Raw genomic sequence first — 25,458 nt, 5'->3', positions numbered from 1 at the left:
CTTTTGCCTGTGGCTGTCCGGTTTCCCCGGCACCATTAACTGAAAAGACCTTCTTTTCCCCACTGCATATACTTGCCCCCTTTGTCGTAAGTTAATTGACCATATGCGTGTGGGTTTATTTCTGGGCTCTCTATTCTGTTCCATTGATCCTGTGTGTCTATTTTTATGCTAATTTATACTGTTTTGATTACCACAGCTTTGTTAGTATGGTTTGAAATCCAGGAGCGTGATACTTCTTTTTTTTTTCTTCATTTGTTAATGTTTTTATTTATTTTTGAGAGAGAGAGAGAGTGAGCGCGCGCGCAAGTTGGGGAGGGGCAGAGAGAGAGGGAGACACAGATTCTGAAGCAGGCTCCAGGCTCTGAGCTGTCAGCACAGAGCCTGACGTGGGGCTCGAACCCACGGACCGTGAGATCATGACCTGAGCCGAAGTCGGGTGCTCAACCGACTGAGCCACCCAGGCGCCCAGGAGCGTGATACTTCTAATTTTGTTCTTTTTTTCCTCAAGATTGCTTTGGCTATTCAGGGTCTTTTGTTCTTCCATAGGAATTTTTTTTTCTGTATGCTTTCTCATTTTTATTTATCTATTTATTTATATCTATATAATATCTATATAATATATATCTATATAATATATCTATTTATTTATAAGTTATTGTCAAGTTGGCTAACATACGGCGTATACAACGTGCTCTTGGCTCAGTGGTAGATGCCCATAATTCATTGCTTCCTCACAGCACCCAGTGCTCATCCCAACAGGTGCCCTCCTCAGTGCCCATCACCCTCTCTCCCACCCCCCCATCAACCCTCCGTTTGTTCTCTGTATTTAAGAGTCTCTTATGGTTTGCCTCCCTCCCTCTCTCTGTTTCCCTCCCCCACCCCATGGTCTTCTGTTAAGCTTCTCAAGATCCACATCTGAGTGAAAACATATGACATCTGTCTTCTCTGGCTGACTTATTTCACTCAGCATAACACCCCCCAGTTCCATCCACGTTGCTGCAAAGGGCAGGATTTCATTCTTGCTCATTGCCAAGTAGTATTCCACGGTATATGTAATCCGTAGACATTTTAGAATGGCTTGTTCTAGTTCTGTGAAAAATGCCCCTGGAGTTTAGTGAGGGCCCTTGCTCCATTCCATTTCCCGCAGGATGCCCGGCCCCCGCCCGGCTGCCCTCCTGGACTTTGGCCTCCACTGGGGACGGCATTCCCCTGGGATTTCCCTCCGAGGCTCCAACCCATCAGGTCCTTATCTCTCTGGGGAAGGTTGCAGGGCTCTAGAGCTCGGCCGTGGATTTCATCCTCAGCCCTCACCCGTTAGCCATGTAAACCCTGGGCAGGTCAACCAACAGAGGAGCAAGTTGAGCCTTGGTGAGGTTAAAAGGGGTTGTTATTCCTTCCAGAGTTGCTGGGCAGATCAAATGAGGTGGCGTTAAGTGCTTAGCCCAGCACTCAGTAATGGGTAGCTGCGATGATCTTTGCTCCTCTGGCAGACAGGTGAGTTCTCCCCAAGGACAGGGAATGCCTTTGCATCTCTGCTCTCTGCCATCCGTGCTATTCCTAGCCAGAGAGAAATTCCGTGTGAAGCTGCTGGTGTCTCTCTCTATAGAAGAGACAGCAGAGCCGGGCTCAGAGAAGGCAGGTCACTTGCATAGGACCACACAGATCGCAGGCTGCAGGGGCCAGACTGGTGTTCCAGTCACGTCCCGCTTGGCCATGTGTTCCGGCCCCACCTGGCCGCTGCGGCTCATGCCAAGCCCCGGGGGTGTGGGGGTGGGGTGGGGTGGGCAGTGGACGCTCAGAAAGATCCTAATCGGGGAGGGAGTCAGAACCCAGGAAGCCCTTGCCCCGGAGCTAACCACAGTGCCCTTGGGGCAGGGCCAAAGTCTGTCTCCAGCTCCTGCCTAGATGGGGACACGCTCCTCAGGGCACAGCATCCAAAGAAAACGGGGGTCCCACGCGGCCCCCTAAGAGCCATGTCTCCCGGGGCCACGCCTGAGGCTCCCTGTATTGTGAGGGCGGGATCCGAGCCAGCAGGACTGTGACCCGCCGCGGACCGGAGGCCAAGCCAGGCGTGGCGGGGGAATCAGAAGCTGGCTTTGGGTTTGTCTTTAAAAACAAATAGCTTTGTGATTTCTTTTTTCTTATGAAAACAGGGCACACACATGGTAAAACAAAACACACACAAAGATTCAAATAATCAAAGGAAAACAAAAGAGGAAACAAGGAAGTAAGACTCTTGGCAATTGTTGGATTATTTGCTTAGGCAAGAAACCCTTGCCGGGGCTTTCTCAGTGGCAAGTGGTGATTCCAGAACAGAGCTGGCTGAAGCTGGGGACGGGGGGAGTTTGTGACCTCTCCTCACCCAACCACAGAGACGCTGCAGGGGTGGGGGGCAGGCAGGCCGCAAGGCTCTTCTCTCCATGCCGCTCGTCCCTGCCTCGGTCACCATATGGGCCTTCTCCTCTGCCAGGAGGGCCGCAGGCAGCACCCGGGTTGGGTCCCCCCAGCTCTGAGATCCCACAGAAGAAAGAGAGCTGCCCCCCTCCCCTCCTGCCCTGAGTAGCTGCCTGGCCTGGAGCCAGGTAATCTCTGGCCGGAGAGAGCCTCGGGTCCGGTGGCTGGTCAGCGGGCAGGGGGCTGTGGTAGGTAGGGGCCCCACAGTGTCGCGTCGCATCGTAAGAGCAGAGAGAAGGGGCTCTCCAAGGAAAGCAAGGGGTGCTGTGACCCTTAAGTTGGGTGGGGAGGGAAGGAGGCATGCTGGGTATTTGGGTAGCACAGATGATAGGTGATCCCTAAGAGGTTACTCGGGGACCCTCTTTGACCCAATTACGTCCTCCCCTACCGAAATCCTCCAAAGCGTAAAATCTCACCTCTGCCCTGGCGCCTGGGGCATCCCCATCTCTGGCCCCTGCCCTTTCCCCTTGCTTTTTGCTCTCTAGCCACTTGGTGGGACGCACCCCATCTGCTCATCTCCCTCTTCATGGCTTTTGCAAATGCTGTGCCCTCTGCTTGAATTCTTGTCCCCTATTCTTTATGTACTGAACTCCCGTCTCCTGTGCGCGCATGTGCTGGTGTTCTCTGGAGGGGATAAAAAGCCCTGGTTTGCAAGCCGGGCATTTGGCAATTTCTGGACATCTTTCTCTCATGGCCAATGTCAAGCTACCAGCATGCGGTGCTGAGCACGCATGTGGGAAGGGAGGAGTGTGGCTGGTGCCTGCAGCACGGACCTCTCCTCTAAGCCCCCGTCTGTTGTCCTTGGCCCTCCTCCACCCCCTGGGGGCCGCTTGTACCCTGTCCTGGCCTGTCCTGTCTCTGCCTTCCTGACATTGACGCTCTCTACGTGTTAAGTCACTCGTGCAGTTACCCAGCTGGTCAGGGGTCAGGCAGGCAGACCTCTGACCCATGGCTGCACCAGCCGGGGCCTGTCTTCCACCCTCCTCTGCCCCCGGGGCCCGAGGAGAGCCACTGTCCCTGACAGACAACTCACGAACAGGTGCCAGCTCTCATTTCCAGCCTCCACACCGAGGCATGTGCCCCGGCCTCCTCCACCTCCCTAACTCCTTGCTCGTTAATTTGTACCAGCTTTTATGAGGTGCGATTTACATGTCGTAAATTCCTTCATTTGAAAGGCACAGGCCAATGACTTTACTGAAGTTACATAATCCAGTTTTGGAGTATTTTCATTACCTGGAAGATGCCTTGCGAACAGGTGCAGTCACTCCCAGGTTCTTACACCCAGACTCTCCATCTTTCGGATTTCTGCCCTGATGTCATGCATGGGTGTGTGTGTGTGTGTGTGTGTGTGTGTGTGTGTGTGTGTCCTTCTTTTGGGACACACTATATACGTGCCCTGGAAGGGCAATGCCCCACCCCTGCACAGCCTGGGAACCCCTCCCATCTCCAGGATCTGGGGCCTGGCTGCCAAAGACCTTCAGCAAATATTTGTCAATGGACAAAAAGCAGGTTTAGTGAGATGCAGGTGAGGAGGCGGGTATGGTGGCTCCTGAAGGCACTTTGGGTCGCTTTCCACATTGTCTGCGCCGAACCGGGTCCCCACAGTGCCTCCCGCGCTGACCAGACAGGGTTAGACTTGCCTCCGGCTCTGGAAGGGAAAAGGAGGTGGGGGTCACTGAGGGAAGGCCACTGAGCCAGGGCAGGGCCGCAAGGAAGCCGTTTAGGAAGGAGGGGATTATGAGGGCTTTAGGCGCCTTTGCTGGGAGGGTGGTCAAGTTACCGCGGGCGGCGACGTGAGGGAAAGCGCTCTGGGCACCGGGGTGGGAAGCAGGTGGACAGCATGCGTTGCTGTGTGCCGTGGAATGTTCTAGACTTGGGAGCACTTAGGCGATGAGAGGCAGTGGCCAGGACCTCCCCTACGGCCGTGGAGACTGTCACGCGGTGGGGTTTGGGCTCCTCGGGGAGGTGGTAGGAACAGGTCGTCCCAGATGGTGCCAGGCCTGGCACGTGGAGGGACACAGTGTCGGCAGGAAGAAGCCTCGCGTGCTCCTGGGGGCCCTGCCTGAGGCCAGCAGGGGGCGGGAGGGGGAGCCCGGGCGGCCTTGGGACCTCCTCCGGCTACCTCTGGAGGCTGAGGGCCCAGCAGCAGCGTTTCTCAGGAGAAGTTTCCATGGTGACGCCGCTCCAGGGGGCTGGTGTGGGGGCGCTTTGGGTCCCCCGGGCCCATCCTCCCGCTCCGCTGTCTGGGTCCCGCGAACACGTCTGTCACGCGTGTACATCCGTGCGATGCATGTAAAGGTACAGTTCTGCTGGAGCCAGGCTTCCCCACACTGGGTGCCCTGGGGAACCCCTCCGCGCGCTCACAGCCCCAGCATGGTCAGAACCAGCACCTTCAAGGTGGACAGTGACAAGCTGGCCCAGAGAGGGACAGAGCCGGTCCCTGTGGGGTAGAGCCGGTCTCCCGAGCTGGGACCCAGGGTTTTCTCTGGGTGCTTTGCCCTGGCGACGACGTAGCCCGGTCCTGGGAAGAGGCTCCCCCCGGGGGGCTGAGGCCCCTCAGAGCGCTCTTTCTGGCTCGCCGGTTGGCAGGGAGGGGACGGTGCTCTGGAAATTAGGCACGCTGTTTCACCTTGTGGGGGGACCCCTGCCTCCTCGTCTCTGCGGTGGCGGGATGGCCCCCTCCGGGGCAGGGTGGTGAAGGCCGGATCCCTGTGTGTCAGATTCCCCGCGTGGCGTACCCGCTGATGTCCCAGCCCTCACCCGGGCCCCTGCGTGCATCCCGCGGGCCTGGTGGTGGGGGTCCCCAGGCCAAGTCTCGGCACCGTCACCCTCTTCCCCGGCCTGCCTACACCTCAGACCCTCCTTTCCGCGTCAGGGCTGGGCAGTGGGACTTCTAACGACGGCTGTTGTTGGTGGCTGCTTGCCCAGCTGCCTGGGGCCGTGCCCGCCCCGGGCTGTTGCTAGAAGACATTTGCATGCGTCTGTTTGTCTCTGGTTCCAGGTGGCCGTCCAGGCGGGGCTCCAGGCTGCCTGTGGAGCAGAGAGCCCTCGAAGCATGCGGGGCCTGGTCCAGCTACTGTGGTCTCTGAGCTGGAGGCCTGAGTCGTCAGGGCCCCCCGACCCCCGCCGCCATCAGCTGGGGTCCCACCGTGGGGAAGGGCCTGGTCAGGCTGGGCCAGGCTTGGATGTCCAGCCAGGGCTGCGGCTCCTCGTGGGAGGTGCCAGGAGTGTGGGGTTGTCTGCCTCGTCTTTGGGCCTCCCCCTCTCTTGGGGCCCAGAGAACATGGAGCCCAGGGCTGTGTCCTTCCCTGAGCCCCTGGAAGAGGCCCCCGCTTCTACAGGGCCAGCACCCCCTTGCCTGCTCCGTGAGCCCCGCCCCAGCATCTCCGTCCTCTCATTCTGCTGTCCGCAGGTGCTTTCCTCCTCCTCCTCTTACCCCCCAGCCAAACTTCCCTCCGCCCCCCATGCCCCCCATGCCCGCACTCATCCTGTCCCCCGCATCTCCTTACCCGACCGCCATCTTGCCCCTGGCTGTGCTGGAATGGCTCCTGCTGAGGCCGCCATGACCTTGCTCAGTGCACTGGGGGCACCTGTCTTCCTGTTCATGGCGCCTCCTTGGCTAGACACCTCCAGCCCGTGGCTTCAGTTAGCCCGCTCCATACGGTGCCCAGTGACCTCCACCTCTAGTCCTGAGTGGCCAGTGGTCCCCAGAGCATCTCCTCTGGAACCGGGAAGCTCTGGAATTGAAGAGTCAGGTATTGGAGGTTTCCTCGAGTGAGGCTTGAGTTTTCTCGCGATGGGAAGGTCCAGAGTAGCCCCGCTCCTAAGGTGGGGCCCAGCTCCCTGACTGTGGTCTCTGAGGCCTTCTGGTGCCTCGCCCCACATACACTTTGAGCCAAGGCCCCTGGGCTCTGCCTTCTCCTTGATGGCTGCTGGGCCCCTCCTCCCCGCACCGTGTCCAGGAAGCGCCTCCCGGCAGGTAGTGGAGGTGATCTGGGGCCCACGTGCTTGGCCCCTTGTAGGCATCGCCCCTGCCCTGCCTGGAGTCCAGCTGGGGCATCGGCCCCACTTTCCAGGCCTCCAGCAGGATGGCTGGACCCCGTGACCCTCCCGGCCTGGGAGCGCTGGGCTCGTTCTCGTAGGTCAAAGCAAGCTGGGCCAGATCAGCCTCCAGGAGCAGCACCCGAGCCCCCATAGGTCAGAAGTAGGATGTTTTTATTCTCAGATCAGGAAACTGCATTTAATAGCGATAAGACAGCTCCCAGGGCCCGGAGGTGTCATCCCAGCCTCATTGCAGCCCCGGGAGGCAGGTAGGAGTGTCACCCCATTTCTCAGATGTGGGGACAAGGGTGGGGAGGTAGTGTGGCCGCCTGGGCTGGGGACAGCCGAGGATTTGGGACACTGTCAGGTAAAGGAGAAGGGGCACTGGGCTCCCCGAAGGTGGGCTCGGCAGGGGTGGGTCCTCAAGGGTGCACTCCTTTGCTCCCCACAGGTAGGACTCGCTGTCTTTGTTCGACAGGTGGGGCATCTGGCGCCCACTGTCCAAGGTCACAGCTGCCTCTGAGGAGCAAGGGACTGGCCTGTTTGCTGGCCTTGATCCCAGAGCTGGGGTCCTGGTCCCCAGTGTCCCACAGCTTGCCAGGCTGCTCACCTGGTACAGGTGTGGCCTGCTCCCGCCCCCCCCCCCCCCCCCCACCGTGCTGCCCACGCTTGGCCTCCTTCCAAGGGGAAGCATGGAAACTAACCCTGTAGAAGCTGGTGGCCTTCAGCTTCCTGGGTCAGCTCTCAGGTGTGCCTTGGCAGGTGCCGGCCAGGCCGCTGGTTGCCCAGGGGGGAGGGCTGGTGCCCCGGGGGCTGCCCCTCGTAAAAGGGAGGCTGGCGGAGCCCTGTGACCTGTGACCTGGATGTCCCGACCTGACATCCAGCTGTGCAAAGGTTAGGGGGACTCTGTGGTGTCCCCGGCCCCAGGCTGTGGGTGAGCGTGTCGGCTGATGGCTGAGGTGGCCATCGTGAACTTCCTGGCCGTCATGAAGACCTTTCTTCTTTCTCGGGCTTCACCTCATTGTGGCTGCTGGATTCCCAGCCCCCAGTCCCCCCCCACTCCCTCCACCAACATCCCCCCGCCCCCCAGCACTGGTCTTCCCAGGAAATACAGGCCTGTGTTCTGAAGTGTCGCCTGTCACTCTGACCCCCTCTTGGGAGAGGAGCAAGCTTGGACGAGGCCTGCCCCTTGTCCCCACTTATGCGTGGGGCCCACACGGCAGTCCCCGCTCCCAGGCTCGGGTCCTTTGGTCTCGTGCCCACCTGGGGGGAGAACCTGGGCGAGCGCAGTGCTGGCTCGTCCCCCTCGGGCCCTCAGGGGCAGGACCGAGTGTGAGTGGCCCCACACCCAGCGCCAGACGTCAGGGCAGAGGAGGAGCGGACCCGGGTGGCTGGCCCAGCCGTGCGGCTTCCTCCTCCCTGGTCCCCGTGCTGGGTGAGTTTTCTTGGGTGAGATTTCCACAAACTGGGGGGCTTCGAACACCACACGTGTTCTCTTGCAGTTCTGGAGGTCACGAGTCTGACACGGGTCTCACCCAGCTGAAGTGAGGGTGTCCCAGGGCCGTGCTCCCTCTGGGGGAGAATCTGGTTCCAGGCCTTTCCAGCTTTGCAGGCACCTGCACCCGCCTCCTCCAGCGCCACCTTCACACCAGCAGGGGCCGGCGGAGCCCTTCTCGGTGCCCCTGGGACCCCCTCTCCTGCCTGCTCCCCCACAGGTAGGGCCCTGGGATGACCCTGGGCCACCAGAAGATCCAGGGTCATTCTCGTGTAGTAAGGTCCGTTCCTAGTAACGTGACTGCCCTGTTCGACCTTGCTTCTCTCTTGCTGTGTCGTCGAACCTACTCGCGGGTTATGGGAGTGGGACGTGGGGGGCTGCGGGGGGCTGTCATTCTGTCCCCCTGCCCCCCCGTTGCCGGTATCTCCCTCCACCTTGTGAAGGGGTTCTCCTGGCTTAAGGTGGCAGGGCCTTCGCACTGCCATCCCGAGGACTCCTCTGCCCGCGTGCACCCCACGGGGCCTCTGACCTTTGTGGGGCGGCCCAGTCACCTCCCACAACGCAGGTGCAAGCTCAGCGGCCGTTAGGCAACGCGGGCCAGCCCCCGTGTCCCATTTGCACAGCGGCAAGCCTCTGTGGCCGTGTTTGGCGACCTGCTCCTTAAAGCTGGCCTCCCCGGTGCACCAGGAGGTCATCCCGACTGCAGGCTGGTCGGCGTGCCCGCCTTGGCCGCTCAGCCGGAGCTGCCCCGTGCCTTATCTGTTAGTCCTGCCGGTGACCCTGGCCGTGGTTCAGCCACGGAGGCTGCGGTCGAACCAGCCTGCCCAGAGCCGGGACTGTAGTTTCATTGTTTTGTTTTTAATGTTCATTTATTTTTGAGAGGCAGAGAGAGACAGCATGAGCGGGAGAGGGCAGAGAGAGAGAGGGAGACCCAGAATCCGAAGCGGGCCCCAGGCTCCGAGCTGTTGGCACAGAGCCCGACGCGGGGCTCGAACCCACCAGCCGTGAGATCATGACCGGAGCCGAAGTCGGACGCTCCACCAACCGAGCCGCCCAGGCGCCCTGAGCTGGGATTGTCTTTCTTAACTTTTCCCTTATTGTGAAATACGTGTAACGTACCGTTTGCCACTGTAACCACGTTTAGGTGCCTGATCTGGTGGCAACGGTTGTGCGCCGTTGCTGTTTCCGAAACCTTTTTGGGGCTCCCAACAGACCCGTCACCGCTCCCCCCCCACCCCTGTGACCCCCTCCCCAGCCCCTGCCCACCCCTCCCTTCTGTCTCTATGAACTTGCCTGTTCTCAACGTTCGTGTCAGAACAGTCATAAACCACGTGGCCTCTGTTTCTGGCTTCTTTCCTCAACGTCGTGTCTTCAAGGCTCGTCCATGTTGTAACCTGTGTCAGCATTTCCTCCCTTTAAAAAAATTTGTTTTTGCGGCGCTGGTAGTTCCCCCCGGGAGTCCGTTTCAGGGAGCAGGATTAGGCAGTCGGCATTGTGAAACAGAGAAGGTGTTTCGGAATTTTTTAAATCGAGGCATAGTTACATATAACACGATACTAGGGTCAGGTGTACAACAGGAGGACTCGATGTTTGTATATGTTGCAAAAGGATCGCCACAGTATATCTCCTTAATATGCGTCACCACGCGTGCTTATAGGCACTTTTGTCGTTAGGTTCCCGGATGGGAGACCTACTTTCGAGGCGAGTTTCAAATCTACAACAGGGTGTTATCAACTATAGTCACCGTGGCGGCCACTGCACCCCCAGGACTCGGTTGTTCTTCGACTGGAAGTTTTGTTCCTTTCGATGGCTGAATGATATCCCACTGTGTGGCCAGCCCGTTCATCTGTTGTTGGACACGTGGGTTGTTTTCCGCCTTTGGATGCTGTGACTAGTGTGCTGGACATTGGCGTACAGGTCTCGTGTGTGTCCCTGATTTAAGTTCTTTGGGGTACCTATTGAGAAGTGAAATTGCTGGGGCACACGCTAAGTCTACATTTAGCTCTTTGAGGAACCACCCAACTGTCTTCCACAGCGCCCGCGCCATTTTGCGTTCCCACCAGCAGTGCACGAACAAGGACTCCAGGTCGGCCACGTCCTCACTAACACTTGGTATTAACTGTTTTTATTACAGCCATTCTAGCGGGTGTGTAGCGTGTCTCATTTGTGGCTCTCATTTGCATTTCCCTGATGGCTGACGTGGAGCATCTTTTCATGTGCTAATTGGCCAGGTGCACGTCTTGGGAGAAGTGTCTGTTCAGGTCACTTGCCCATTTCAAATTGGGTTGTCTGTCTTTGTTGTTGAGCTGTAGGAGATCTTTATATATTCTGGATATTAAACGGTCATCTGGAGCGAGGGTCTGAACCTGCTCCAAATGCTGCTCTCTCCCACCCCCTGGGGATGCTGGGGCCCTTGTGTTCCCGTTGAGTGGAGCTGAGTTTTGTCACCTGTCACTTGCCTTGCCTGCTTGTTCCCAAGTTCTGCTTTTATACTTGTGCTGTGACCACTGTCCTGGTGGTGTCCTTGGCCGAGCTTCAGGGAGAGGGGTACTGGGATCAAAGGGCCCGGGTGGCTTTGTGAAGATTGGAGGCCTGAGGGCTGGCACTGTCCCAGAGGTGGTCCCTGAGTGCAGGGGGGTCGCAGCTGGTGTAAGTGCTGCCTGGGGGGAGACTCTGTTGACCTCTGGGCAGAGGTGGCCTGCTGTTCTAGGACTTGGGAACCCCAACGCCCCCCAGCATCTCTGGCAGATGAAGGCTGTTTGCGTTCATGGAACCAGGACTGTTCTGTGGGGACAGATAGCCTGTGAGGCATGTCGCACCCTTGCCATCACACGCTGGGACACCGAGGTCCAGAGAGGGTGGGAACACACCTCCGGCCACACAGCAACATCCAGACTAACCCCAAGATGGGCTTGTAGTGTGGCCTCTTGGGCAGGAGGATTTTGAACCTGAGTCTCCCTTCTGACTGGGGCAGAATCCCTTTGCCCATGTTGTTGTGTTTCTCTTTGCATACTCCCAGGGACAGGCGGCTCACCACCTATGAAGCAGACTGTTCGATCACTGGGTGGCTCTGACAGAAAGTTCTGTGGGCTGGGAGGAGGGTGGAGGGGCCTGGCCATGGGGGCCGTGGAGGGGGGGCTGAGCCGAGCTGTCACATCCTTCTCTTCTGAGCACAAAAGGGAAGTGACTTCCTGGGTCAGTTAGAGGAAAGGGCCGGGCAGGATTTACCCTTCATCTGGCCGGTTCCAGTTGGGGCCCAGCCTCTGTTGTGGTCCTGGGGACGCTGTTCATGTGTCAGCCTGTGGTTGGTGAGCCCGAGGCTGCCCAGAGACTGGCACCGGCTGTCCTGAGCGTGCCTGGGATAAACCCCTGTTGTCACTAGCCTCAGTTTCCATATCTGTGCTCTGCCTCTGAGGGCCTGTGTGCCCTGCCCTGGGAACCAGGGGACAGAGCAGACCTGAGGAGCACTTGTCACCCTGAGCATGTGACGACCACTGGTGCTGTCCCTCCCCATCCCTGGACACAGCACCAGACTCCTTACTCCCCCACCCCCACCCCCCCGCCACAGAGCAGTCAGGGAGGCTTCTAGAAGGCATTCTCCCCCTTTCCCTCTCCTGCCCCCCACTCTTGTGCTGTCCCTGCTGAGTCTGGCTGCTTGTTGGCTGGAAGGCCCTCCCCTGCTTGGCCCACTCTCAGTGTCATTGTCCTTTTCTTTCCTGTACAACAAAATACAGAAAAGTACCAAAGTTTCTATAACAAACACCCCCCACCCAAAATGAATGCATTCGCCATTTTATCATGTTTCCTTCAGATCTTGTGTAAGAACGGCAACACTGGAGACAAAGCCAGGGCCCTCTGTGTCCCCTCCCCTGTGCCCTCTGAGGTTCCCGATGTGCCTGGGCGACACGTGCACCGCGTCCCTGGAGCCTCACGAAGTCTCCCTCCACGCCCCCCCCCCCCCCCCCCCCAGCCATGTGCCGCTTCCATTTCGGGCACTACGTTTCTGTGACCTGTGCTGACGCCTGCTCCTGGGCGGGCAGCAGAGACCCCCACCCTGGGAAGTCCCGCGGGAGCCCCCAGCTGGAGGGGGAGGCAGGTCGGCTGCCTCCGCGGGGGTCCCCCCTGCCCCCGAAGGATCCTAGGTCCCCAGACGCAGGGCCACGCCTTCGAGTGACCCCCGCCCCCCCTCCCCCTCCCTCCCCCCCTCCCCCGTGGCTGCTGGAAGGAGGGAGGGAGGGAGGGCGGGGAAAGGGAAGCGGGGGAGGGGGAGGCCCGGCAGCGTGGCCACGCCCCCCTCACTTGTCCCCTCGGCCCTACCCGCAGCCAAGTACCCGGCCATCAAGGCCCTGATGCGGCCCGACCCTCGCCTCAAGTGGACGGTGCTGGGGCTGGTGCTGGCGCAGCTGCTGGCCTGCTGGCTGGTGCGGGGCCTGGCGTGGCGCTGGCTGCTCTTCTGGGCCTACGCGTTCGGGGGCTGCGTGAACCACTCGCTGACGCTCGCCATCCACGACATCTCGCACAACGCCGCCTTCGGCACGGGCCGCGCCGCGCACAACCGCTGGCTCGCCGTGTTCGCCAACCTGCCCGTGGGGGTGCCCTACGCCGCCTCCTTCAAGAAGTACCACGTGGACCACCACCGCTACCTGGGCGGCGACGGGCTGGACGTGGACGTGCCCACGCGCCTCGAGGGCTGGCTCTTCTGCACGCCGGCCCGCAAGCTGCTGTGGCTGGCGCTGCAGCCCCTGTTCTACTCGCTGCGGCCGCTGTGCGTGCACCCCAAGGCCGTGACCCGCATGGAGGTGCTCAACGCGCTGGTGCAGCTGGCCGCCGACGCCGCCGTCTTCGCCCTCTGGGGGCTCAAGCCCGTGGTCTACCTGCTGGCCAGCACGCTGCTGGGCCTGGGCCTGCACCCCATCTCGGGCCACTTCGTGGCCGAGCACTACATGTTCCTCAAGGGCCACGAGACCTACTCCTACTACGGGCCCCTCAACTGGATCACCTTCAACGTGGGCTACCACGTGGAGCACCACGACTTCCCCAGCATCCCGGGCTGCAACCTGCCCCTGGTAGGGGCGCCCCAGCGGGGCGGGGGCTTGGGGGGGGGGGGGCGGGCCCCGGGGCGGCGGGAGGGGCCGCGCGGTACAGGCGAGGGCCCGCTGGCTGCGGAGTGAGGGGGTGATTTCAGGGAGGGCAGGGGCTCGAGGGGCATTTCACCGTTTAGCGAAACGGTTCCCGGGCTGTATGTCCTGGGGCGGGCCGCTCGCCCTCTCTGTGCCTCGGGGGGGGGGGGGGGGGGGGCAGCACAGCCACGCTGCGTGTGACACACCTCCCGTTCCTGGCCCCTGCCTCCCTTGTCCCTGCTCGCTTCTTGTCACTGCCCTGTGGGCCTCCAGGGCGCCCCGGTGGCACAGAGAGGACGGGGTGGGCCTTGCCCCTTGTGACCCAAGTGGCTCGGACTGAGCTGCTTCCTCTGCCTTGGGAGCCCCCTCTCCCCCCCGGGAATTTCTGAAGGAGGGGGAGGGGAAGGAGCGCCCCTCTGGCGCTGGGGGGTTAGAAAGAGACCCGAGGCGCAGGGTGGCCGGAGGAGGCATCCACCGGTGGGGAGGACGTCGGAGTGTTTGAGTCTGTGCGCGTGCCTGCGTGTGCAGATGTTTGCGCGTGTGGCTGAGCATGCCGCCACACGGACGCGTGTGTGTGTGCGCGTGCGGTGATGTGGGAGCGCTCGTCGGGGCGCGGGGGTGTTTGTGCCCTGGCCGCGTGATTCCGGACTCCCGAAGGCCCCGAGTGCCTGGCCCGGCCGTGCAGCCCCGCCCTCCCTCACCTCCCCCTCCTCTCCTGCCGCTGCGGCCGAGGTCCGGCTGCGGGCCGGGCACCGCGGCAGCATCTCCCTCCGGCCTCGCCACGAGCCCGTGCAGCGAGGACCCCCGTTCCCCATTATCCGCATCTCACACACGAGGCACAGGCTCAGACGGGGCGGGGTGGGGGGGGGGTGTCCCGGCCTCAGGAAGTAGCAGAGCCAGAATCTGGACCCAAGGTGGTCGCGGAAGCACGTGTGGTGGGCTCGCTGCGAGCCTTTACTTCTCCCACTGCTCACGCCCCGTGCGGGCCACCCGGTCTCTCGAGCCGGGTGGTCAGCTATAAAGCGGGCCTTGAGCGCGGGCGCGAAGGGCATCCCCTGAAGTTGGCGGGCGGTGGAGCGGCGGTGTGCCCATGCGGGCCGGGAGTGCTTCCTGGAGGAGGCGGGCTGAGGGTGTGGGTGCCGAGGGGGCAGGAGGCTAGAGGGAGCGGTGTGCGCCATTTGGGAAATGGGGACTAGTGAGGCTGGGAGGAAGGCAGGTGATGGACGGGGGCCTGGTGGGAGCCGAGGCCAGAGGGTGTGGGGGACGGGAGAGGGCACGGGATGCTGGGCGCGAGGAGTGTGGGCACGACGAGTGTGGGCACGACGAGTGTGGGCACGACGGTGGCTCAGCCGAACTTGCGCCAGGCTTCGTCTCAGAACCCCACAGGCGCTTGAGGGAACGAAAGCTGGGCCACCTGGGGCCCCGGGGGGGCAGAAAGTTGGCATGGGCTCCGCCAAGGGGAGGCTGCGTTTTTAAGCGCTCACCCCCACTAGGGCAGGGGGCTCGGCCAGCAGCCCCTTCGCCTCAGGCAGCACTCTGGCTGAGCTAGACGTGGGTTCCCTGGGCAGTGACGGGGTGTGTGTGTGTGTGTGTGTGTGTGTGTGTGTGTTTGCGCGCGCACGCGTGTGCATGTGTGTGGCAGAGAGGCGTGCCCCAGGCTGCGACCTCTGACCCTGCCCGCCCCCTCTGCAGGTGCGGAAGATCGCACCCGAGTACTACGACCACCTACCGCAGCACCACTCGTGGGTGAAGGTGCTCTGGGACTTCGTGCTCGAGGACTCCCTGGGGCCCTACGCCAGGGTGAAGCGGGTGTGCAAGCTGGCGGAGGAGCGTCTGTGAGCCGGCAGCGGAGGACCCCGCGGAACCCGGGGGCCTGCTGCCCTGCCCCGCCCCCCACTGCTGCAGAGCGGGTTGTCACTGCCCACCCCACCCCCAGCCCAGTGCCCAGAGCCGCTTTCGCTGCATTTGGTTCCCGCACTGACCGCGGTCTTGTCCCCCAGAACCCAGGACTGCATCCGGCCACAGCGGGCACACATGCAGCCTGGAGAAGCTTGGTCCGCACCTGCACTGTCGACCCAGGCCAGGCCCTCCTTTCCTGGGCCTCGGGGACAGAGGCCTGGCCCTGCCCTGGGTGCTCTGTGCCGCCTCCACCGAGCTGACGTCCCTGGTGTTCCCGTGCCCTAAACTCAGTTCGGTGTTTTGTTTTCACATCCACAGACCGTGCTTCTCAGGGGCGGCGTGGTTCCAGCCCAGCCTCAGACTGAGGCCCCCGCCCCCCCGCCGCCCCAGCCGGACCCTGCAGGCCTCAGGCCTCTGGATCTCCTTCCCGGCCGGCCCCGGCTGCACCCCGCCTGCTCTCCAGCCTTGGGGACTGCGGCCGCTCCACGCTGTGTGCTTAGCACCCCTGCGGTCCTGCCTTTGTGAGTGGCCCCTGCACACCCTGGGGCTTGCGGGGGGGGGGGGGGTTCACGTGGCCCTGAAGCCCCTCGTTAGCGGCCTTCCCTCCTCTCCAGCCTGGCTGAGTGTGGACACTGCCCCCCTGAGCTGTGCTCCCGCCCCACCTCGAGGCTCTGGCCTGAGGGAAGCCCTCCCTGACCCTAGAGGTTTTAGCCCAGACAGGGTGGAGTCTGTCTCCCGGACCGGCTCCCCAAGGACTCGAGATCTTCATAAACGGGTGCCGCAGGCCAGATGCACGGAGGGGAGACATGTGACTGGGCAGACAGGTGGCTGCCTGAGTGAACCACGGCCTCTAGGGAAGCAGGCTGGTGTCCCTGTTGGTGGCCCTGTTTTTACTGGTGGGGGCACGGTCCTTGGCCCTTGGGGGCTGCAAGGGGTGGGGTCCTGGTCTCCCAGAGGCAGGCAGCAGGAGGGGTGCCTAAGGCTGGGGAGGCTGAGGACCCCCCCCCCCCCCCACCGCTGTGGGCACCGCGGGGGCCCTGTGAGCTGGCCCAGGAGAGGGAGGAGGGCTGTCAGGAAGGCACGTGGCAGCTCCCAGGGCCCGAGACCTGGCCGGTGCTGCGCAAGGACTTCCTGCCCGGGACTGGGAGTGGCCTCATGTGGTGCCAGGCACCCGTCTCTGAGAACGGTCTGACACCGGGATGGCCCTGGGAAGAGGCCCGGGCCCCGGGGCTGTTGTGTGAGGCAGCGCAGCTTGGCAGGAGTACTTTGAGCCCGGACAGGGGGCCCCTCCCTGTGCAAACAGGCTGGCCCGAGCCAGGTGAGCGCAGCCCCTCCCGCCGCCGGCCTAGGGACTCCTCGGGGCCTGCCAGCACACCTGTCCACAGAGCTGTCCCGAGGAGACTGTCACCACCTGCCAGCTCCCCGCCAGACCCCAGATGACAGCATCAGTGGGCCTGGAATCTGTCGCCCTGGGTTACAACCAGGACCACTGCCGGCCCTGGGGGCTGCTCACCTCCCGACAGAACCACCCAGCTCCTGTCTGCACGGTTGTTGGGAGCACTCGAGGAGACGGGGGTGGGGGTGGGGGTGGGGGGTGTCCAGAGCCTGGCTAGAAAACAGGAGTCCCCTGTCATCAGCTGGACGGTGGGCCCCGCCTCCTCCCCTCCCACTGAGGCCCCCGCAGGATGGCTGGGCACATTGCCGTGCCTGTGGTGGCCGTGAGATGGTCCAGGATTCCAAGGTCTGGCCACTGGCCGGGGCCCTGCTCCCGGCACGGGGTCAGACCGTCTCTGGCTCGGAAGGGGAACGTGTGCGGTGTGAGAAGCGCTGGCATATGCCTCGGGCGGGCGTGCAGGCCAGCGCGGTGGTCCTTCCTGGAGGATGCAGCCTGCCTCACTCTCCTACTGCCTCGCGGAGCCCAAGCTGCCACTCCCGGCCCTGCGGTCAGGACGCACGTGGAGTCTGAGGTTGCAGTGTGGACGGCACTCAGGGCCCACCCCTGGGGGAGACCATCGCAGGCCGGCTGGAAGCGCGCCAGCTGCCCCGGCTCCCGCTCCCGCCTTCCCCGTCTGCATTCAGCCTGGCTACCGGCCGAGGCCTCTGCTGGCCCCTCTGCTCCCCCGGGGGACGGCGTCCTCAGCCAGGAGCGGCCGGAGCCGGCGCGGGAGAGCGAGCCGGAGCCAGGGGTGTGGACAGTAAGCGTTTATTAGCACGTGGACACAGACACCGCGGTGCGTGGACAGACTTCAACCACCACGACGCTGGGGACCGCTCGCCGCTGACCGCATCACCTAGGAGAAAACTCGGAAACCATCTAATGAAGCGTGTGACCTGGGGAGTCCTCTATAAACCAAAGAAATGTACACTTAAATAGGCAAATATAAAATACAAAAAAGGCGAGTAGACCGGTGCTGTGTCAGGTAGAATCTAAAAAAATCCAGAAATTGGAACTTGTTTCCTCATTTTGATATTCTATCACGCGTTAACACTCGTAACTGGAGCACCTCCCAGCGTCGGTGAGCGCTCGCGGGCGCTGGAGGCCTGGGGCCGGCGGCTGGGCTCCTCGCTGTGTCCCCGCCGGCGGGTGGCCTGGGGTCTCTTGGCGGCGGTGGCAGCGGGGGGCCGAGGGCACTATGAGGTGCTGATCCCACTCAGCTCCTGCCTGATGGCTGAGGGACGGGACAGGACAGGCTCAGGCACAGCAGGGACGAGCCCTGATTCTCGGCAGGCCCTGTCCCCCACACCCGCCCCCGCCCCCGCCCAGAGGTCCTTTCTGGCGTCTGCCCTGCCTCTCCTGAGAGCCTCACCCAGGCTCCCAGAGGTCGCGAGGCACAGGCTAGAGGTCAAGCGGGGCAGCAGACTCTGTGCAGACTTTGGGGTGACAGCAAAGCACCCCTCCAGGTAGAGGATGAGCTGAGGAAGGGGTGGGGGGGGCTTCACCTGCCTATTGCCTCGGGGCTGGCGAAGAGCCTGTGGACACCAGGAGCCCCGGGCAGTTCTGGGCACGGTGGGCACCGGATTCTGCTGGGAGGTCCTGGGGCCCCGCTTCTGGCAGTGGCGGCAGAAAGGGCCAGGCCTTGAGCAGGGGGGGGGGGGACGGCTCCTGCTCCCGCCTCCCCTGCGGGGCTGCCTCCTGTCCCCACCCCTCCTGGTTCTCCCCCAGATTTGGGCCTTTCCCTGGACAGACCCCACTGGGCCTGGAGCCAAAGGCCAGGAGAAAGAGCTGAGCGCTGGGCCCTTCTCAAGTGACAAGGGGATGCCTCTTGGAGCACCCGTGCTGCCCGCTGTTTCCCACGGGCCCCTCAGCCGCAGGTGGAGGCCCACCCATGAGGCAGCTCCCACCTGTGGCTGCACCGACGGCAGAGGGGAGAGCGAGACCTGGAGACGTGCTTCCCGCCGCACCCCACTGCCTGCGTCCCCGCCCGTTCCCTCTGCAGGGAGGCTGGCTGTGCAGCCCTGCTTCCGGCCACACACCAGCTCTGGCCCTGGGGCCAGCTGGCCGGCCCCTCCCAGGTGGGGCCCCCAGCAATAAAGCAGAGTTAATAGTTGGCCTGCGTTGTCTCCTCTCTGGCTCCCGGGCGGCCTTGCACTTCACTCATTAACTCCTTATCTACCCATCTGCCCAGCCCAGGCCTGGGGGTGGGGGGGTGGGGTGGGGTGCAGAACAAACAGGAAAGAGTATCCTCAGCTCTCAGCTGAAGCTGAAGCGAGGACACGGACAGGGTGCGGCTCACACAGCCCCGGGCCGGGGGTCCAGGTCAGCGGGCGCTTCAGGTGGGCTCCCACCCCGGCCGCCCCTCTGTCCAGCCCTCTGCCACCAGGGCCCACCCCTTTCAGGTCACGGAGCCTTCTCTCGCCCCGCCACCTCTGCTCCTGTGGGGGCCAGGCCCAGCCTTGGCGAGGGCGTGTGGGGGTTGGTGTCTAGGCTGTGTCTCGCTGCTCTGTCCCCGGGCAAGCCAGCTCTGCCCAAACCTCTCCTTTTCCTCTGGCTCCAGCCCTGAGCCAGCTGTATCAAAGGCTCTGGCAGGAACGGGAAGGACGGACGTGACGGGACCCTGCCCTCCGGAGCCAGAGGCTCTTTGAGGGGGAGTCGCGTGTCTGCTCCCCCAGCCCAGGGCCAACCAGGCAAGCTGGGAGCTGTATCAGGCCCACGGGTCGCTCTGTGGCGTCTTGGTCCCCATTACCCCCTGGGACGGCAGCAGTGGCCCCTGTAACCCAACCCGGTGATCGGCAGGTGGCAGAATCAAAGGAGTGAGTGTGCGGTCTGGGTGTGCAGACGAGGGGCAGACGGTTCGGGCCGCTTCAGCGCCCCTGGTCTGGAACACGTTCTCCGGTCGCTCTCCCCTTCCACACGCTCCCAGCTCAGCCGGGCGGAAGCCCGGGGGAGCGCTGACCCAGTCGGCGACCCCCGTAGAGGTGCATCTCTCAAAGTCACCTAACTCGTCTGGGCCTCGGTTTGCTCGACCGGAGGGTGGGGGTGATGTGGGTGTCAGGAGGGGGAACGGGATCGTCGGCACGGAACTGCGGGCCTCCCCGGTGGGGCCATCACAGCTCCGCTGCCTTGTAGCCCTCGGGCCCGGCCGCCCTGCCGCTTCTCCGGGACCCTGGGTGATGGCCAGGGCGTGGCCTCTACTCACCGTCGATGATCTCCTCCTTCACTTTGTGGAGCTCTCGCACCACCTCCTCGAGGATCTCCTGTTGGGAGCAGAGCCTCCAGGTGAAGGGACCCGCATGTCCGAGGGGCCCTCACCCGTGTTCCCACAAGGCAAGGATGGAGTGTGATTGGGGGATGGGACACCCCCAGTCCTGCTGCAGAAACCAGGGACGGCCCCGGGGATGCGGGGAGCCCCGGGGCAGTCTGGAATGTCCGGAAGGGCAGAGGGATGCTCTTCTGACCATGAGCACGGGCACCCCCTTCCCCCACTGCTGGCCACCCCGATGGGCCTGCCTACCCGCGTGCACCCGGCAGGGGCCCAGCCTCTGGCTCCTTCCCGGCCTCTCAGGAAAGGACACACTCACCTGTTTCATCCGATCCAAATCTAAGGCATCCAGGGCCACGTCATTCACGCCCCCCACCGGCTTCATCCTGGAGAGGATGGCAAGGTGCGGTAAGGTGGGGAGCCTGGCGGGCGCCCTCCACGCCGGGACCGCGTGGGGGAAGGCAGGCTGGGCGTGCCAGGGCTCCAAGCTCAGCTGAGGACCACGCTTTTACCCCAGGCCACTCTTAAGCTTTGCTAAAAGGATCCCGATGTCCCGTGTCCACCTCAACAGGGTCGCATGGACGCTGTGACCATATTTCCCAACCCAGGGGTCACTGGGGGCCCAATGAAGGGGTTGTTTTCTGGTTTGGGAGGTCGTACACGCAGGTGGCAATGTGGCAGTTACAGGTCACACGCTACCACCTCCGGAAAAAAATACTGGCAAGCTACTCGGTGAGGGGTCTATGTTCCCGGCTGACCCGCAGCTTGGGGAGAACCAGGAACAGCGGTGTTAAATACAGGCAGAATCCCAAAAAACACACGGTACACCCTCATCCTAAAGGCATCCACTTCCACACAAACCGGTGTCCTTGCTGTAGGTAACCGGTCCTCGGGTGTAACTTTCCCCCCAGGAAATGTGTTTGGATGTGGCTTTGCTCTTTGGAGGCAAAGGTTTCGGTCTCACGGATCGTACTTCTTTGAAAAGCTGCCGAACCGAGGTTAGCTAGTGGTGCGTGAACCGTCCCTGGGAAAATCTGGAGAAAATGCTCGTCAGACCACTCGGCCTTTTAAAGCGGGGCGGTGGTGAGGAAGGTACGCCTTCTGGATCCCACTTATCTCCCGTGAAGAGAAGGGCGGTGGGAACCTGCGGGTCCAGGGAAATGTGAGGCCCGAGCCGGCTCTGGGGACCGACGGGGTGAGCGTGGGCAGACACACATCGACCTGGCAGGGGTCAGTGCCAGGGAGAGCGAGCACGGGAACCGAAGCATGGGGCAGCCACCGTGGAAAACAGCGCGGAGGCCCCTCAAAAACGAACCCAGAGCCACTTCTGGGTGTGTAGCTGAAGGGAAGGAGGTGGCTGTCCCGAAGACAGGCCCCCCAGGGGCACGGCGGCATTATTGACAGGAGCCGCGACGTGGGGACAAGCCAAGGATCTGTTGACAGAAGGATGGGTAAAGAAGATGTGTCCACACGGCGGAATACTACTGAGCCACCAAGAAGGGAGTCCTGCCATGTATGACAACAGGGGTGACGTAAGGGCAGAGACGGACAGTATGTGATCTCGCTGATACGTGGAATCTGAAAAGGGAAACGCGTGGACGCAGTGTCGACCCGTGGCTGCCGGGGGCCGGGTGAGGGAGGTCAAAGGGCACACCCCTCCAGGTGCAGACGAGAGAGTTCAGGGATGTGTTTTGTGGCATGACGACCACGGTGAACGCCACTGTGCTGTCTGCTTCACGGCAGCTAAGAAAGTGGATCTTGAGACCGTGAGGTGGTGGCTGTGTTAACTAACCTTGTCACGGTGACCATGTCCCAATATATGTACAGACATCATCACCACGGTGCACACCTTAAACTTCTACAGTATTAGATGCCAGCTGTGTCTCAATAAAGCAGGGAAAGCAAACCACTGAATAAATAAAGTTTAGTGGTCCAGTGCCCAAACCTGGATTAAAAAAAAACAACGAAGAAAGAGGTGTTCCTGGCCCCTCCTGGCTGAACTCGAGAAAGAGGCCGGGGTGGCTCTGAAGGAGGCTAAGGAAGTTTGGATCCTGACGGGGGAAGAGGGGTAGCGTCCATGCCGTGGTTCAAGTGTCTGTTCTAGCAGCAGTTTTCTGGGTCCCCTGGGCAGCCTGCTTCACCTCTCAGGGCCTCAGTCCCCCCACAGTCACCCTGAGAGGGACCCCTCTCTCAGGGGGCTCTAAACGCGCTGCTCGGAGCCATCAGTGAAACCAGAGAACAGACTGGTCTTGGAGGTGGAGAGCCCCATTCCCGGTGGGAATGCCCTTGGGAGTGTCCTTGCCTGTTGAGGGGCACGGGCTGCCCTGGCGGCCTTGCCTCCTCCCAGGACCCCTCCTTTGGCTCCTGCCCCACTGGGGTCCTCCGTCCCTTCATAGCTGGAGTGAAAGCGCTGGTCCCCCAGGGCACCCTGCGTTAGAGCTCCAAGACGGGGGACACAGAATGAACCCAGACTTCCAGCCACGTGACCCCTCCTGGCCCCTCTACGCTCCCCGCCCTCAGCCCTCCCCACCTTCCACCACCTGTTAGCCACACTGGCCGGCTTCTGTCCTTGAGTTTGCCGGGTTGCTCACGGGGCCTTGGCACTTACCTCCTGCTCGGAAGGCTGTCCCCACGCTCTCTGCAGGGCAGGCTCCTCCTTATCCAGGTCAAGTCCAATGCCACCTCTGAGGGGCCTGCCCCCGCCCACATGCTACAGCACTTCTGTCCCCACTGTCTTCCGCAGAGCACGTCTCACAACCCACAGCCTTGCAGGCAGAGACCTGCGGGCCCCGGCTCCGAACCTTGCTGACCTCCGAGACCTCGTCCTGATCACTGGCAACGTCACTGCCATTCCAGAGCCCGGCCAGAGCGCTCTCGGATAGCTTTGTCTACTCTGCACGCTCAGGCTCAGATGCTACCTGTATCTGTGCTAAGTGCGGGTCCCCTTCAGTTTGTCGTGGGCAACAGGGACTTTTCTCAATATGGGTCCCAGAGACCTGCAAATTCAGGCCACGTGGCTGTTTGCCTCTGACTTTTGGGGACACCTCCGTTTCAAATACTCCATCCTGCTACTACACCAGCTTTTGGTTTGGGAAACGGTGAGTGTTTCTCGGGGGAAAGCTGTAGGCAGAGGAGGGAGGGAGGGGAGGCAGGGTGCCGGCTGGTCCCGGGATCAACCGAAATGTGGGATGTGGCCACGGCCAGCGAGCACTTCCTGTGTCCGGCTGTTGTCCACACAGCTGCTTTATAGGGTGTGGGAGGAGTGGAGGCCCGCAGAGGCTGCCCGGCCTGGCCGGAAGTCACAGTCAGTGAGCCCAGAGCTGGGGTTCAAGGCCAGCCCCACGTTACTGCCCTCCCCAGGGCCCCACCTCTCGCTCTGCGAGGGGTCGGCAAGGAGCAGGTGTGCACAGCCCTGAAGGCCCTCCTGCCTACCTTCCCCAGGTCTGAGGAACAGGCCACCCTTTCCCAGAGCAAACTGTTAGGTGACAGGACACGGGAGTTTGGGGGTGTTAGTCGCGGGCAGCGGGCAGAGGAGGTCCCCGGGACGGGGTTGTTCGGTACCTAGAGTGAGGCTGCGCCTGAAGGGGGCTCTTAGCTTCGGGGCTCTTTGCCACAGACGGGGTTCTACGGCACGGAATGAAACACACGTGTGAATTGGCCCGTCGCCCGCCTCGGCCCCGCCGGACGCACAGCTCGGCCTCCCCAGGGCAGCTCACCTGGACAGTAATGAGGACACGGGTTTCTCCACCGAGTTGCTCCGCTCCCAGGGCTTCCGGCCAGCCTCTGTCGATTCAGACAGGGGACGGAGAGCCTCAGAGCTGGGAGGACTCTCGGTGGCCAGCCCCCATCCCCGCCCCCAGGCAGGAGGCCCCCCACCCGGACACTGAGGGTGCAGAGCTGCCCCAGCAGGAAGGTCTGCTTCGCGCTCCTTGTTCCCAGGCTCTCTTTGGCCCAGGATGGCCCTTGCAGGGTTGTGGATGGCACTGCTGTCACCCGGCATCGCCCCCCTCGGGACGCAGCTCCCACTCCCTGGACCTGGCTGACCCTGACTTGTGGCCTGGTTCTGAGTCCTCTCACCATGGCTGGGTCTCTTCTTGGAGTGGGAGCCTCTTAACCGTGACCTCTACAGTCAAGCCCCGACTATGGCAAAGGGCTGAGTGGAGCAGAGGAAGCCCTTGGCCTGGCTGCCCTCAGGGCAGCCCAGACTGCTCATCCCCACCCCACCGGGTACCAGCTGGTCCCCTCCCGCTCTGGCCCTGAAAGCTGTTTTTTCTTTCCGTTTTCTTTCTTAAGTGGTGTTAAATTCCTATTTCGTTTTACTTCAAAAGGTTTGTTGGACTGAATTGAATTCCCTGACTTTGCAGAATGAGCAGAGGCAGAAGAAAAATCCCTAGGGGTGGCAGGGAAGCCACCTGAGGGTCTGAGGGGGGGGGGTCTCTCCCCAAAACCCTGCTTTGGGGCCAACACTGGGCCTGCAGGCACAAGGTCTGGGACCACATCCAGGCTCAGGCTGTGGCCCCGAACAAACCACATCACCTCCTAAACTGGGACACAGCATACATAGCCATTCACTGGGGTGTGCGGTGTTCACGCAGTCATTCGCCAAGAATCCACGGTGGCACCTTTTCAGAAGGGGAGGTCACAGGGAGGCAGCCTGGCTGGCAGGGCATCAGGACTGGAGGAAGGTGCGGCGGCAGGGCCATGCCCCCACGAGGCAGCCAGCAGCTGGCGAGAGCCTCCCTCTGCTGGGGTGCGGTGGCCTGTCTCCTCTCTGGCCCTCCCACCACTCTCGAGAGCACAGGCTTCGAGCAGGTGCCGAACAAAGGTCTGTCGAACGACCACGTGACCAACCCCAGCGGCTTCTTCCCACTCTCCAGCCTCAAGGCACTCTTCTACGTGAACCCCTGCACCCCGAGTGCCGACAGGGCCTTCTGAGCAGGGTTTGGGGCTGTTTCTCCCCTACCCCATCACCAGCAGACTTCTTAGTACCACAGTGAGCGAGGCTCACGGGTGATGACGGTTTCATCTAGCACGGCGGGCTCTTCGCAGAGAAGCACGCGTGTGACAGGCGTGTTCCTCTTCAGAGCTCTGGCCCGAGGCCGGGAACCCCAGCCCCCAGCCCGGCTCCTCCTCCCCAATGTGGGGGTTCTAATGCCTGCGGGACGTCAGCACAGGTGGTGGCTCCAGCACCTGCCCCCGCTCCTGGAGGCTCAGGGCTTCCAGAAGACGTCAGGGAGACCCTACTGTGCCACCTCATCGGCCTTCACTGCTCATCTGTGGAGCGAGGCGGTCGAGACGCATCATCTTCCTGGAGCGACCCCCTCCTGCCCTCAGACCTCGTGCCTGGTGCGGGGCAGGATGCCGTCCCTTACCTGAGGAGTTGGGCGGCTGGCTGGCTGCTCGGGTCCCCGGAGATGGAGAGGTGCTCAGCTCTTCCTGAAATGGAAAAGAGAAGCTGTGCCCTCAGGGTCTGCTTAGAAAGGCCCGTCGGGGCAAGGGCAGGACGCCTCTGACCAGGTCACTAGCAAACCTTGGCTTTCCACATTTTCTAAGGAGCCCGTGTTACTTTTGTAATCAGCAGAACAGTGACTGTTATCAGCAACAAGTGAAAAGCCCTAATCTTGGTGGGGAAGTTGTCCAGCCTCTGGACAGGTAGGGTGGGGGAAGGCTGCAGGGAGACGCGGGCTCCTGCAGAGCCGGGCAGACTTCTCTGTGATCTGCAACAAGCCCTTGCCGTCACTGAGCCCGC

The 25,458-nt window shown here is 62.1% G+C and overlaps 2 protein-coding genes across 13 annotated transcripts in view; one reads left to right on the top strand and one right to left on the bottom strand.

Annotated features, from left to right (window-relative positions):
• The window catches only part of DEGS2 (delta 4-desaturase, sphingolipid 2), a 72,540-nt gene extending 55,081 nt beyond the window's left edge, over positions 1 to 17,459 (top strand). For all 8 annotated transcript variants that reach the window (XM_078447853.2, XM_078447852.2, XM_078447857.2 and 5 more), the window contains 2 exons: positions 12,314 to 13,056; positions 14,803 to 17,459. In XM_078447853.2, coding sequence (XP_078303979.1) covers positions 12,340 to 13,056; positions 14,803 to 14,949 — 864 coding nt within the window. In that variant the 5' untranslated portion in view covers positions 12,314 to 12,339 and the 3' untranslated portion in view covers positions 14,950 to 17,459. The remainder of the gene's footprint in view (positions 1 to 12,313; positions 13,057 to 14,802) is intronic.
• EVL (Enah/Vasp-like) overlaps positions 1 to 25,458 on the bottom strand; it is a 267,581-nt gene that overhangs the window by 100,915 nt on the left and 141,208 nt on the right. For 3 of the 5 annotated variants that reach the window (XM_060620741.3, XM_060620739.3, XM_060620740.3), the window contains exons 9-14: positions 25,082 to 25,145; positions 23,426 to 23,492; positions 23,271 to 23,333; positions 20,029 to 20,095; positions 19,647 to 19,704; positions 17,197 to 17,678 (exon numbers count right to left, since the gene is read on the bottom strand). In XM_060620741.3, the coding sequence (XP_060476724.2) occupies positions 17,641 to 17,678; positions 19,647 to 19,704; positions 20,029 to 20,095; positions 23,271 to 23,333; positions 23,426 to 23,492; positions 25,082 to 25,145 (357 nt within the window). In that variant the 3' untranslated portion in view covers positions 17,197 to 17,640. Of the gene's footprint in view, positions 1 to 17,196; positions 17,679 to 19,646; positions 19,705 to 20,028; positions 20,096 to 23,270; positions 23,334 to 23,425; positions 23,493 to 25,081; positions 25,146 to 25,458 lie in introns of those variants that run through there. The other 2 variants (XM_081795995.1, XM_060620742.3) reach the window with 2 other exon arrangements.

This window comes from Panthera onca, chromosome B3, assembly GCF_046562875.1.
Source record: "Panthera onca isolate mPanOnc1 chromosome B3, mPanOnc1 haplotype 2, whole genome shotgun sequence".
Taxonomy (NCBI): Eukaryota; Metazoa; Chordata; class Mammalia; order Carnivora; family Felidae; genus Panthera; species Panthera onca.
This window is presented reverse-complemented; position numbering and strand designations above follow the sequence as displayed.